Here is a 14679-nt window from a genome sequence, read left to right as displayed (position 1 = left end):
ATGCTGTTTATTACCTCTAAAAACTTGAGAGTATAGTTTTTTCTATGCTAGTTTGCTGGTAAGTGTGCATACTTCTTGCACAGAGCCATGGAGCTATTTGTACTGTAAGTAGAGCATTGTCTATGAGAACTTATATTTCACTTGGTTTTGAACATTATCTTTCCATCAGATCCTGTCACGTCTACCTGTCATTCGTACTCTGTGATAGAATACTTTATGTATCAAATTGCAGTGAGTGGGAACTTACGTTTCTAAGTATATGCACCTTTACTTGATAAATGCCTCTTTGTGTAGTTCAACTTCCATCCATCTTCCCATTAGTTACTAGTACATAAGTTCTAAATTCAACATAAAGTTTACAGATCAAGTGCACATCAGCACTGTACTGAAATACTTCACTCAGTTATACATGAACCTTGCCTGTAGATTGTTGAGATTCCGTTTTGAGTATTTCATTCAGCCTCTTTTGAATATGAGGCAATGTTTCTTCTTAGGATTTCCAGCTTTGTTGGTTGATGTTTTTGTTTAGACAAGGCTGTTAAAAGGATATGCTATAACTTAAGTAAGCTTTATAGACCCATTTAAACAAAATCTCACTACACCCAGATGAAACATCTACAAAGTGAATTAACTGAATTCAAATCTATTAATCAAAGAATCATAGAATCCATACAGTGCAGAAGGAGGCCATTTGTCCCATTGAGCTGCCATTGACAAAATCCCACCCAGATCCTAACCCTATAAATCATGGAATTCATAAAATTCCTATAATGCAGAAGGAGGCCATTTGGCCCATCGAGTCTACACCGACTCTCTGATAGAGCATCCTACCCAGGCCCAATCCCAAACATTTATCCCACAAATCCCCTAACCTACACATCTTACAACATTAAGGGGCAATTTGACATGGCCAATCCACTTAACCTACACATCTTTGGATTGTGGGAGAAAACCGATGCATCCATATGAAACCCACACAGACATGGGGAGAATGTGCAAACTCAACACAGACAGTCACCCAAGACGGGAATTGAACCTGGGTCCATGGCGGCGTGAGGCAGCAGTGCTAACTACTGTGCCATCTAAATTAGTTCACTCATCATCTATAGACAAATCTACAATACCAAAACCTAATTTAACTGAAATAAATGCTACTTTAGAATGCCCATCAGTTTTGTGAGATTGACTAGAATTGGGTATTCTGCACAAATTGGCAGAATGTGACAGGAGGACTGCGTTTGCAATTAATATAAAAAAAAGAGCTTGCATTTATACAGAACAGAATAAAGATGGTTAATGAGGAGCCCAGAACAAACCATTAACTATGCTAACAAGTGTTCACTGACAGTCACTTTATATTGAATTTATAAGCGGCCTCTCCCTTTCACAGATTTAGCGAGCAGTGTCATTGTGTTACCACTGTGATTTTTCTCTAAACTAGAACAGACCATGGGTTCATTGTGTTAGCAAGCTACTGCTTTTAGTAAGAATGAAATATATCCCAGGGCTGCAGGAAATAGTGCAGTGCTTAGTCAAAGACTGCACAGAAACAAGTATTTGTATTGGATACCACAGGGAGGGGCAAGCAGCTGTGAGAGTAAATGTGACTTATGTAGAAAGTTTGCGTATTTTGTTTATTTTAAAATTTATTTCAGTTTAAAAGTTATTTCATCCTTCAATATATTAATTTAGCAATGTAAAGCATTTCAAATTACTGGGTATAGTGTTTGTTACGGACAGGTGAGAGATGATAGGATGATTTCCCCTTTTCCCACTTTATGCCCGACCACAGATAGTTTTGTTTTAAGGAAGGAATGTTGTAACCCCTCGTTTGTTGTGACAAATAAGAACAGACCAAAGACAAGTTTTCTCATCAGATTTTTTTTTAAAATGGTATAAATGTTAATCAATTCATGGTATATGGATATTGCTGCTGGGCCAGTACTTATTGCCCATCTTTAACTGCTCTTGAGGGGGTAGTTAAGCATCAACCATATTAATGTAGCTCTGGAGTCACATGTAGACCAGATTGGATAAGGATGGCAGATTTCCTTCCCTAAAGGACATAAGTAAATGAAATGGGTTCTTAAAACAATTGACAATGATTTCATGGTGATAATTTGATGTTTAGTTCCATTTTTATAATTGGATTCAAATTTCACCATGTGCAAATGGAGTAGGATTTTTATCAGAGCATTACTTTGAGTCCCTGGATTTCTAGTCTAATGATAAAACCACTATGCCACCACCTCCAGCATCCACCACATAAACACAGGCACATACATACAGGAAAAGGTCATTTCAAAAGAGGGAGCACGCAGTCAGGTTTTTTAAAAATCTAAAAATTGTTATACTTGAATCTTTGAAGATGGGATTTTGAATTGTTTCTGGCCTAATGATTTCTTTTGTGTTAACTAATGGAGATTGGAAGGTTTTGGTTCTCAATGGTTTACTACCTGTAGCAAGAGGGTCTGGCTTTGCTCCAGTCAAGCGCAATCAAGCCCCAGTACAAAGAACAAAGCACAAAGAAAATTACAGCACCAGAACAGGCCCTCTGGCCCTCCAAGTCTGCACTGACCATGCAGTCCGACTGGACTAAAACCCCTACCCTTCTGGGCAAAGAGGCAGGGTTGCATTGTTTGTAAGGAATGAAGTTAAATCAATAGCAAGAAGTGATGTAGGATCAGAAGGCATAGCATCTAAAGAACATAAGAACATAGAACATAGAACACTACAGCACAAACAGGCCCTTCGGCCCACAAGTTGCGCCGATCACATCATCACCTACCAACCTACAGACCTATCTATAACCCTCAATCTCATTAAACCCCATATACTCATCCAGAAGGAGAACATAAGAACATAAGAAATAGGAGCAGGAGTAGGCCATTTAGCCCTTTGAGCCTGCCCCGCCATTCAATAAGATCATGGCTGATCTGAAGTGGATCAGTTCCACTTTCCCGCCTGCTCCCCATAACCCTTAATTCCCCAGTCTATCAGAAACCTATCTACCTGTGACTTAAATATAATTAACGAGGTAGCCTCCACCACTTCAACGGGCAGAGAATTCCAGAGATTCACCACTCTCTGAGAGAAGAAATTCCTCTGTTCTAAACTGCAGCCACCCCCCCCCACCCCATTTTGAGGCTGTGTCGTCTAGTTCTGGTTTCCTTTCTAAGCGGAAAGAATCTCTCTACCTCTACCCTCTCTAGCTCCTTCATTATCTTCTATGTCTCTATAAGATCCCCCCTCAGCCTTCTAAACTCCAACGGGTACAGGCCCAGTCTATTCAATCTCTCCTCATAAGCTAACCCGCTCATCTCCGGTATCAACCTGGTGAACCTTCTCTGTACTCCCTCCAAGGCCAATATATCCTTTCGCAAATAAGGGGACCAAAACTGCACACAATACTCCAGTTGCAGCCTCACCAGTACCCTGTACAGTTGCAGCAGGGCCTCCTTGCTTTTATATTCTATCCCCCTCGCGATAAAGGCCAACATTCCATTCGCCTTCTTGATCACCTGCTGCACCTGCAGACTGGGTTTTTGCGATTCGTGCACAAGGACCCCCAGGTCCCTCTGCACAGTAGCATGCTGCAGCTTTTCACCATTTAAATAATATTCCATCCTACTATTATTTCTTCCAAAGTGGATAACCTCACACTTGCCAACGTTATACTCCATCTGCCAGGTCCTCGCCCACTCACTCAGCCTATCCAGACCTCTCTGCAGACTTTCCGCATCCTCCACGCAATTCGCTTTTCCACTCATCTTCGTGTCATCAGCAAATTTTGTTACCCTACACTCGGCCCCCTCCTCCAGGTCGTTTATGTATCTCTGTGGATAGAGTTGAGGTAAAAAGACTCTGTTCAGAGTTATGTACAGGCCCCCGAGCAGTAGTCAGGATGTATGGCAGAAAATAAATCAGGAGATAGAAAAGGCATATAAAAAGGCAACATTACAATAATCATGGGGGACTTCAATATGCAGATGGACTGGGAAAATCAGGTAGGTAGTGGATCCCAAGAAAAGGAATTTGTGGAATGTCTAAGAGATGGTTTTTTGGAGCAGCTTGTGACGAGCCTACTAGGGAACAGGCAATTCTGGATTTGGTGATGTGTAATGAGGCAGAATTGATTAGGGAACTTAAGGTGAAGGAAGAGCACTGACCACGATATGATAGAATTTACCCTGCAGTTTGAGAGGGAGAAGCTGGCCAGAGTTGATTGGAAAGAGAGCCTATCGGGGAAGATAGTGGAACATCAATAGCAGGAGTTTTTGAGAGTTATTCGAGAGGTAGAACATAGAACAGGTACAACAGAAATTCATCCCAAGAAGGAGGAAACATGCTAAGAGGGGGATGAGGCATCCACGGCTGACGAGGGGAGTCAAGGACAGCATGAAAGCAAAAGAAAAAGTATACAAAGTAGCGAGGATTAGTGGGAAGCCAGAGGATTGGGAAGCCTTTAAAAGCGAGCAGAGGACAACTAAAAAAGCAATTAGGGGGGAGAAGATGAAATATGAGTGTGAGCTAACCAGTAATATAAAGAAGATAGGAAGAGTTTTTTTCAATTGATGAGAAAAATATCAGCCATGATTGAATGGTGCAGCAGACTCAATGGGCTGAGTGGCCTAATTCTGCTCCTATGTCTTATGGTCTTATCCCTCTATTCCCATCCTATTATGTATTTGTCAAGATGCCCCTTAAAAGTTGCTATCGTATCCGCTTCCAATACCTCTCCTGGCAGTGAATTCCAGGCACCCACCTACCTCTGTGTAAAAAACTTACCTCATACAACTCCTTTAAACCTTGCCCCTCGCACCTTAAACCTATGCCCCTTAGTGATTGACATTTCCGCCCTAGGAAAAAGCTTCTGACTATCCAGTCTGTCCATGCTCCTCATAATCCTGTAGACTTCTATCAGGTCGCCTCTCAACCTCTGTCATTCCAGTGAAAACAAAACAAGTTTTTCCAACCTCTCCTCTTAGTTAATGTCCTCCATACCAGGCAACATCCTGTTAAATATTATCTGTACCCTCTCCAAAGCCTCCACATCCTTCTGATAGTGTGGCGACCAGAATTGAACACTATATTCCAAATGTGGCCTAACTAAAGTTCTATAAACCTGCAACATGACTTGTCAATTTTTGAACCCAGTGATACAGCCGATGAAGACAAGCATGCCATGTGTCTTCTTGACTGCCTTCTCTACCTGTGTTGCCGCTTTCAATGACCTGTGTATCTGTACACCCAAATCCCTCTGCCTATCAAAACTCTTAAGGGTTCTGCCATTTACTGTATATTTCCTATCTGTATTAGATCTTCCAAAATGTATCACCACACATTTGTCCAGATTAAATTCCATCTGCCACCTCTGTGCCTAAGTCTATATCCTGCTGTATCCTCTGATGGTCCTCATCACTATTCACAAATCCACCAACCTTTGTGATCTCCATAAACTTACTCATCAAACCAAATATATTTTCCTCCATATCATTTCTATATATTACAAACAGCTGATCTGTGAGGAATGCCATTTGTCACAGTCCTCCATTCAGTCCATCCTTCCACTGCTACCCTCTATCTTCTGTGAGCGAGATGTGGAGATGCTGGCGTTGGACTGGGGTAAACACAGTAAGAAGTATCATAACTCCAGGTTAAAGTCCAACAATTTTATTTGGTAGCACAAGCCACTAGTTTTCGGAGCACTGCCTCTTCATCAGGTAAGTTACCTGAAGTCTTTATAGTCAACATCCACTGCCCTACCCTCATCAATTATCTTTATCATTCCCTCGAAAAACTTGATCAATTTAGTGAGATACGACCTCCCCTTCACAAAACCATAGTGAAGATCTGGCGAGTTAAAAAGCTAGCCTAACCTCTCTATCTGTTAATGGATTGTAGATGGCATCATTCCTACATCACTTCCTCTAGGTCTCCTAGACTGACTCTCAAAATGCATGTTCATAAATGTTCCTTATCACAACTTGGTTTCAGTCAGGTAACCCAGTATCTAATTTTCTATTGTTCACACAACTGATCCCTGATGACTTAAGCATTGACTGGCAATAGGATTTGAGTTTTGGCAATTTGCATCTCTTTGTGATAAAACAGGTTTCTCTTTAGCACCGTTCTGTGGAATTCCAAAATATCTGCAGGGCCATCGTGCATTAGTTTCTGCAGGCATTTGGATAATAGCAGCCAATATCTACAGGAATGAATTTTAATATCTGCTCAATGGACCAAAAGGCGAGTTGCTTTTTAATGCCCTATCCAGACAGTCAAGCTAACTTCCAGCCTTGCAGTTTCAAGTAATTTGGAAGATAAGAAAAGAGGCCACCTGACCTTTTAACTCCACCTTGTTTTAAAGCAAATTGTCCATTTTTCATTTTGTTTTTGAAAATGTCCATTTTCCCTAACTGCATGGGTGTGACATGTTTGATTTTTTTCTGATAACAAAGCCTATAACTAAAGCTTTCACATTGGTTGTAATAGGAAATGTGATTTACCTAAAGTAATTTCAGTTAAAATTACACTTCATCAAATGTAACTACAGCTTTTAGTGAGTTCTTAACTACTTATAAGGCAAGTAAGTAGACTCTTAAATTTCAAATACAGCTTTGTGGACCATTTCAGTTAATTGAAGAAATCACTTTAAACCGGTTGAAGAAATTACCTGAAGTAAGATATTTAATTAAACTTGCTATAACGAAAGTAATAATTATCTTATAATTTTACATTCCAGTGGAGATATTCTGAATAGTGATTTCCAGCCGGCTTTTCAACCTTGCACAAACTGCAGTGATATTGTACAAGTAAGTACTCACATCATTTTCACATTGGTGAAAAATTGATGAAAGTAATTGGTAAAAAAATTGGTGAAGTACTCACTTCATTTTCATATTCATGCACTAATTCTAATATTTTGTAGATTATTGTCTGAATGGGCTCAACTGGATTGTTTCATTAAATGTTATGAATCTTGAACATGGTAAATTGTAGGGTCAAATAGAAATCCACATTGGCAAACAGGAGTATCAACAGGTGTTGCTTTTGATTCATTGCTGTTGGGTGTATTACTATTTTGCAATAACTGGAAGCATTAGTAGGACATTAAATTGATCGAAGGACGCAGAAGAAAGTGAAAAGCTTGAACAAATTTCAAGTCTACCTGAATTCATCAGATGACATCATTGCTTTGAAGTGAACTAAACTTGGTTTCAATTGGGGCAGAATGTATGGCACTGCTGAATCTCATGATGAATGCTGTGACTTGGATTTGATTAGGGACTGAGCTGGTAGCCGCATTGAGTGTGATAAGGTACAGCAGGATGAACAGGCTGTATGTCCCTGCTTTCAGGATTTGGGAGGCACGGGAGGGCAGTCAGTGTCATTGTCACTCTGGCCTCACACCTGGGCCAAGCTGCAGAATCCTAGGGAGGTGAAGTAAGATGTCAGGGGGCCAAATATTCGAAGGAAGTTGACTGGGGAATAAGGCAGATTCAGATTAAGGTGTTAAATATCCTTAATTAGAATTTGGCTATTTCTTCCAGCTTGCTGCGTGGGCAGTTGACGCATTCACAACAAATGCTATTGTTCTGTGCAGAGAGAAACAGAGTTTATAGCCGGATTTTTCACTCTCTCCCATGAAGGCCATCATGACAGACAGGAGTGGAAAATATCATGAGAGCAAAACATCAGTTTTCTGTTGGCGAGGAAATAGGTTTCAATAATCTGCTCTTGACCACTATGGCGGCTTGTGTTTCCCACTGCGGATCATCATTTTAATATATTTCAATAACATGAAATTCATGGTAATGGCTGCTCAACAGAATCATCACCCCACCACACTGGATCAATAGACCTTATCAGCGTCCAATTCGACTAGCACATTTTATAATCAGATGAAAGTGACGTGCACCCGGCCACCTGCACTTCATTTGTGATTTTGAGGTTCATTCACCAACCTTGCATTGCTCAGCACTCACAGCAGCTCAGAGTCAGCACCAGGATCCACTGGGGGGTTCACAGGCAAGTCTCCACCAACCAGCCCAGCAGCGACTTCTGTTCGGCTCCAGGGCAAGGGCTGGACTGGGGGGGAGGAAGAGTGATGATGGTTACACACTGACACATGACTGGGTGGAGGGAGGAATAAGTGTCCTCTGAGCTAGAATAGGGGAATAGAGAAAGGACTCTTATAGGAGGACAGAAGACATTTGGGGCCAGAATGGGAGGATGGCAGAATGAAAAAGCTTCAGTTTACATTCCTGACCATGCAGAGACTGTCTTTGATCCAGAGAGAGGAGGGGCGGAGGGGAGGGGAGGGACTGACAGCCCAGTGTCAAAGAACAAAGAAAATTACATCACAGGAACAGGCCCTTCGGCCCTCCAACCGACTATGTTGCCCGACTTAACTAAAACCTCACACGCTTCCATGGACCATATCCCTCTTTTCCCAGCCTATTCACGTACTTGTCAAGATGCCCCTTAAAAGTCACTACCGTATCCACTTCCGCTACCTCCCCCGGTAATGAGTTCCAGGCACCCATCACTCTCTGTGTAAAAAATCTGCCTCGTACATCTCTTTTCGCTAAATATTTTTAAGAAGCGGGTTGATGGGTTCTTGATAAGAGAGGGGATTAAGGGTTATGGGGAGAGGGCGGGAAAGTGGAACTGAGCCACAACAGATCAGCCATGATCTTATTGAATGGCGGGGCAGGCTCGAAGGGCTAGATGGCCTACTCCTGCTCCTATTTCTTATGTTCTTATGTTCTTATGTTCTTTTAAAACTTGCCCCTCGCACCTTAATCCTATGCACTCTAATAATTGACTCTTCCACTCTGGGAAAAAGCTTGTGACTATCCAATCTGTCCATGCCTCTCATAATTTTGTAGACTTCTATCAGGTCGCCCCTCAACCTCCGTTGCTCCAGTGAGAACAAACCAAGTTTCTCCAACCCCTCCTCATAGCTAATGCCCTCCATACTAGGCAACATCCTGGTAAATCTTTTCTGTACCCTCTCCAAAGCCTCCACATCCTTCTGGTAGTGTGGCGATCAGAATTGAACACTATATTCCAAGTGTGGGGTCACTAAGGATCTATAAAGCGTCAACATGACTTGCCAATTTTTAAACTCAATACCCCAGCCGATGAAGGCAAACATGCCGTATGCCTTCTTGACTACCTTCTCCACCTGCATCGCCACCTGCACTGACCTGTGTACTGTACACCCAGATCCCTTTGCCTATCAATACTCCTAAGGGTTCTGCCATTTACTGTATATTTCCTATCTGTATTAGACCTTCCAAAATGCATTGCCTCACATTTGTCCGAATTAAACTCCATCTGCCATCTCTCTGCCCAAGCCTCCAATTGATCTATATCCTGCTGTATCCTCTGATGGTCCTCATTGCTATCTGCAAATCCACCAACTTTTGTGTTGTCCACAAACTTACTAATCAATCCAATTACATTTTCCTCCAAATGATTTATATATATTACAAACAGCAAAGGTCCCAGCACTGATCCCTGAGGAACGCCATTTGCCACATTCCTCCATTCAGAAATGCATCCTTCCACTGCTACCCTTTGTCTTCTTTGACTGAGCCAGTTTTGTATCCACCTTGCCAGTTCACCTCTGATCCCATGCGACTTCACCTTCTGCACCAGTCTGCCATAAGGGACCTTACTGAAGTCCATGTAGACAACGTTCACTGCCCTACCCTCATCAATCATCTTCATCACTTCCTTGAAAAACTCGATCAAGTTCGTTAGACACGCCTTCCCCTTCACAAAACCATGTTGCCTCTCACTAATACGTCCACTTATTTTCAAGTGGGAATAAATCCTGTGCTGAAGAATTCTCTCCAATAATTTCCCTGCCACTGATGAAATGCTTACCGGCCTGTAATTACCTGGATTATTCTTGCTACCCTTAAACAAAGGAACAACATTGGTTATTCTCCAATCCTCTAGGACCTCCCCGGTAGCCAGTGAGGATACGAAGATTTGTCTCAAGGCCCCAGCAATTTCCTCCCTTGCTTCTCTCACTATTCTGGGTTATATCCCAACAGGCCTTGGGGACTTGACAATCTTAATGTTTCTTAAGAACCCCAATACCTCCTCCTTTTTGATCTCAACATGACTAAAACTATCTACACATCCTTTACCAGACACATCATCCACCAAATCCTTCTCTTTGGTGAATACTGACGCAAAGTACTCATTTAATATCTCGCCCATTTCCTCTGGCTCCACACATAGATTCCCTCCCTTGTCCTTGAATGGGCCAACCCGTTCCCTGGCTACCCTCTTTCTCTTTATATATGTGTAAAAGGCCTTGGGATTTGCCTTAATCCTGCTGGCCAATGCTTTTTCATGACTCCTTTTAGCCCTCCTTACTCCCTGCTTAAGTTTCTTTCCACTTTCCTTGTATTCACACTTGCTTCGTCTGTTCCCAGCCTCCTAACTTTGACAAATACTTCCTTTTCTTTTTGACTAGACTTAAAATATCTCTCATTATCCAAGGTTCGCAAAACTTGCCATACTTATCCTTCATCCTTACAGGAATGTGCTGGTCCTGAATCCCTATCCATTTATACTTGAAAGCTTCCCACATGCCAGATGTTGATTTGCCCTCAAACATCTGTCCCCAATCTACATTCTTCAGTTCCTGTCCAATGTTGTTGTTCCCCCAATTTAGCACCTTAACTTGAGGATTACACATCTTTATCTGTCAGTACTTTAAAGCTTACTGAATTGTGGTCACCGCTCCCGAACTGCTCCCCTTTTGAAACATTGACCATCTGGCCGGGCTCATTTCCCAATACCAGGTTCAGTATGGCTCCTTCCCTAGTTGGACTATCTACATACTGTTTCAGGAAGCCCTCCTGGATGCTTCTTACAAACTCTGCCCTATCTATGTCCTTAGCACTAAGTGAGTCCCAGTCAATACAGGGGAAATTAAAATCTCCCACCACAACAACCCTGCTACTTTTACATCTTGCCAAAATCTGCCTATACATCTGTTCCTTAATCTTTCGCTGGCAGTTGGGTGGCCTTTAGTAAACCCCCAACATTGTGACTACACTTTTTCTATTCCTGAGCTCTACCCATGTTGCCTCACTGTATGAGCCCTCCGAGGTGTCCTCCTGGAGTACAGCTGTGATATTCTCCTTAAACAATAGTGCAACTCCCCCACCCTTTTTACATCCCTGTCTATCACGCCTGAAACATCTAAATCCTGGAATGTTAAGCTGCCAATTCTGTCCTTCCCTTAAGCAGGTCTCTGTAATAGCAACAACATCATAGTTTCTGGTACCAATCCAAGCTCTAAGTTCGAATGTCTTACCTGTTACACTTCTCGCATTGAAACAAATGCACTTCAGTCCACCAGACCCTCTCTGATTTGTAATCCTACCCTGCCTGCTGTTTCTCTGAGTCATATTGGCCCTACTCTCTCATTCCCCTTCAGCTAATTCACCTTTGGTTTGCTTCTCACTAACCGCCCCCCCACCAAACTAGTTTAAATCCTCCCGTGTGACACTAGCAAACCTCCTGGCCAGAATATTTGTGTGTCAATCATGCCCAGCTTGTTGTGTACAAGGCATGGTTGTAATGTCAGGCACATTGGTCCAGGGGTTTCTGACATTATACTGGGCTGCAGAAGATACACTCAGTCAGGGGAGGCCTATAGATGTGGAAAGGGTAGTGTGGGGGCGTTCCAAGGTCTCATGGGAGGGGAGTAGTGAGGAGGGGAGGGGGATCTCTGGATTTCACAAGGCCTCAAGATGGGGGACGGGTGAAATTCACATGTACTCTGTGTGGCAATAGTTGACAAAGGAAATATAAAGTTATACAGTATGTCTGCAGTGTCTGAATGATTAATGGTTGTGATGAAATCTCTTTAAGCTTATCTGGTAATAAGCATCATGCAGCAACAAACAATCAAATTCATTGCTATGATGTTTAATTCCTTTCATGATTGTATTTTAAGATCAACACCTGGACCACTCCTACAATGGCTGATTCAGGACCTTCAGGGGTTATTTCTTTGCCAATGAATACTGGGCAAGAATATTCTACCTTCTGGCTTGTGGACATCACTTCACGTGAGGTAATGGACTGGACACCCATGGAAATACAAGATACCAAGACCCCAGTAGAGAAAGTCATTCTGAGCTCTGGACTAGTTCCAAAACAAGAGGATATAAATCCAACGCTGTCTGAAAACCAGCTCACACCACACACTGCTTCAGCAAACTTCCTGCAGTTGGCAAAAAACTCAGGTTTCAGAGCTGAACTGGGTAAAGTGGTCAGAAACCTGTCTGTTGGCGCGACACAAGCCGTAGAGAAAAAGAATGGTTCAGGTCGCGGTAGTAATCCTACAAAAGGCACAGAGCTGGCTGTCTCTCAGTTAGGAATCCTGCTGGGTTGTTCTACTGCTCTTGGCATGGCACTAGCTATAGGGTTACGCCATCTTCTTTCCCAACATTGCCGGAAACACACAGAAGTATCCTTTCGGGATCCAGACAGCAGCATCATCAGTGTGGGAGACAGCGGTGAGCTGGTGCATGTCAGAAAGATACGGGAAAACAGCTTTGTGCTTGTTCAGGCTGAATACAATGTGATCACTCCAACCACTCCTGGAAAGTAATTGCGTATTGAGATGTATTAAGCTTTTAAAAATTTATTATACATCACAGCCACATTAAAACGTTATATAACACCATCATGAATGTAGGAGAGTTGCAGTCTTTGTGTGTTCAGTCCCTAGCTTATTCCACACACAGATTGTGAGCACGCAGGAAATATCCACTTTTCAATTCTACATTTTCCCCATGTGCAAGGCTGGTGAAAATCTCAGTGTACTCACTTCGCTATCAGTCCTTTGCCTGTTGGCTTAAAGGGTATATGTATAAAGGGAGCCAGATTACAGCAGGGGTTTATGGAGATTGGGAGGGGAAAGGGGAGCTGGATGAAGAGATGGGTGTGGTGTTTTAAGGTGATAGTCTCACTACTGCTGCTGTAATAATAATTCCAGTTGTGTTGGCAGCAGTTTGCATTATGGAGCAGTAAGCGACCTGCTCCTTATTGTTGTTAATTGGCACAAGTCCGTAGATATTGCTGCTTGTGTTAGGTACCAAAAGACACACTCCATATAATTAAAGCTTGCAGTTGTCACCTTTAAACTAGGGATAACGGAAAACTGGGTTTTCTATTTTTCTAGTTTATTTATTAGCGTCATAAGTAGGCTTACATTAACATTGTAATGAAGTTGCTGTCAAAATCCCCTAGTTGCCACACTCCAGCACCTGTTCAGGTACACTGAGGGAGAATTTAACATGACCAGTGCACCTAACTAGCACATCTTTCAGACTGGGGAAGAAACCAGAGCACCTGGAGGAAACCCATGCAGACATGTGGAGAACATGCAGACTCTGCACAGTGACCCAAGCCAGGAATCGAACCCAGGTCTCTGACACTATAAGACAGCAGTGCTAACCACTATGCCACCAAAGCTGCCTACTCAGTGTCAATGAAACACTGGTACTTTTCAGTCACAATAAATGAAAGGAAGAGACAGCCAACCCATCAATATGAACTGAATGATTTTCTTCAACACTTTAAAGTACTTTTCAGTTCGTGACCTACCCTAATTATTCAAAAAAATTTAAACCCCTGCTAAATAGATTTTTAAAATTGTTTACACCCCTTCTTAAGAGTCAGCTTCAGCATTAGACAATATCTACTGACTTGTACCAAGTATCATAAATTCAAATGTTAACCTTTTTGCTGTGTAGTACTAGACACTGACCCATTTGACTTGTGGAATATTCACATTGATTTCTTATTGCAGCAATGGAAAACTGCAGGAATCTATTTTAGGAGAACTCATCAATGTATTAACCGCTACAACTAAACACACCCTAGCCCTCAATTAGCGATGATCAGCTTAAAATTTTAATGGTGAATGGAAAAATTAGAAATGACCAAGACTGCAGTCAGTTTTATGCTGATATGAAGCAGTTGGATATGCATTGATGTAAAAGTAGCTTGTGGCATTAAATAGCACATGAAAGTCATGTAGTGAGATCCCTCTACTTTTGAAATCTGGTTTCACACCATGAGTTCACATTAATTTTAGTATAACTCCAAATTAGGATTAGTTTCCTGTCTTGTCAAGGGGTATTGTGATTTAAAGAAACATACATTTTCCCAGTTTTTTAATCATAAACATCTACACCTCTTAATCCATCATTTGTAGGCAGATTTTCCCAATGAGTAGACAGAATATGATATCATTTCACATATGATTTTATTTATACATTCACCATCTATTTTGTGGTGATTTTTCCATACAGTATAGAAAATGCTTACTTCTAAATGTTTGCATTATCATGAAGATGGAATGTAATTCTGAGCACTGAGAGCAAATTGGTTTGTGAAATAGATTTCAAAACTTCTTATTTTTTGTAATTAAAGTAGTAACATTTAACCTCTTGTAAACAATTCTCTTGAGGAAGCTTTCTAATCATTGGAAATGGATTAAAATGGGTAAATACCCACTCTGCTTTATTTTGGATATTTTTATTAAATAGCTTTGTTCTGTTTGAGCAACACATTAAATTCTACATGGTGTTAAGAAGCAGCATTCAACCCTAGTCTGTCTATTCATCT

General features: G+C 41.7%; 1 protein-coding gene across 1 annotated transcript in view; it reads left to right on the top strand.

Annotated features, from left to right (window-relative positions):
• Window positions 1–12655, top strand: part of reeld1 (reeler domain containing 1) — a 36491-nt gene extending 23836 nt beyond the window's left edge. The window contains exons 6-7 of the mRNA XM_080199518.1: window positions 6746–6815; window positions 11996–12655. Of these exons, the coding sequence (XP_080055644.1) occupies window positions 6746–6815; window positions 11996–12655 (730 nt within the window). The remainder of the gene's footprint in view (window positions 1–6745; window positions 6816–11995) is intronic.
• Window positions 12656–14679: the final 2024 nt, after the last annotated feature.

Source organism: Carcharhinus amblyrhynchos, chromosome 1 (genome assembly GCF_965287045.1).
Source record: "Carcharhinus amblyrhynchos chromosome 1, sCarAmb.v2.hapA, whole genome shotgun sequence".
Classification (NCBI taxonomy): Eukaryota; Metazoa; Chordata; class Chondrichthyes; order Carcharhiniformes; family Carcharhinidae; genus Carcharhinus; species Carcharhinus amblyrhynchos.
The sequence above is the reverse complement of the archived record's forward strand: the minus strand, read 5'-3'. Positions and strand labels throughout refer to the sequence as shown.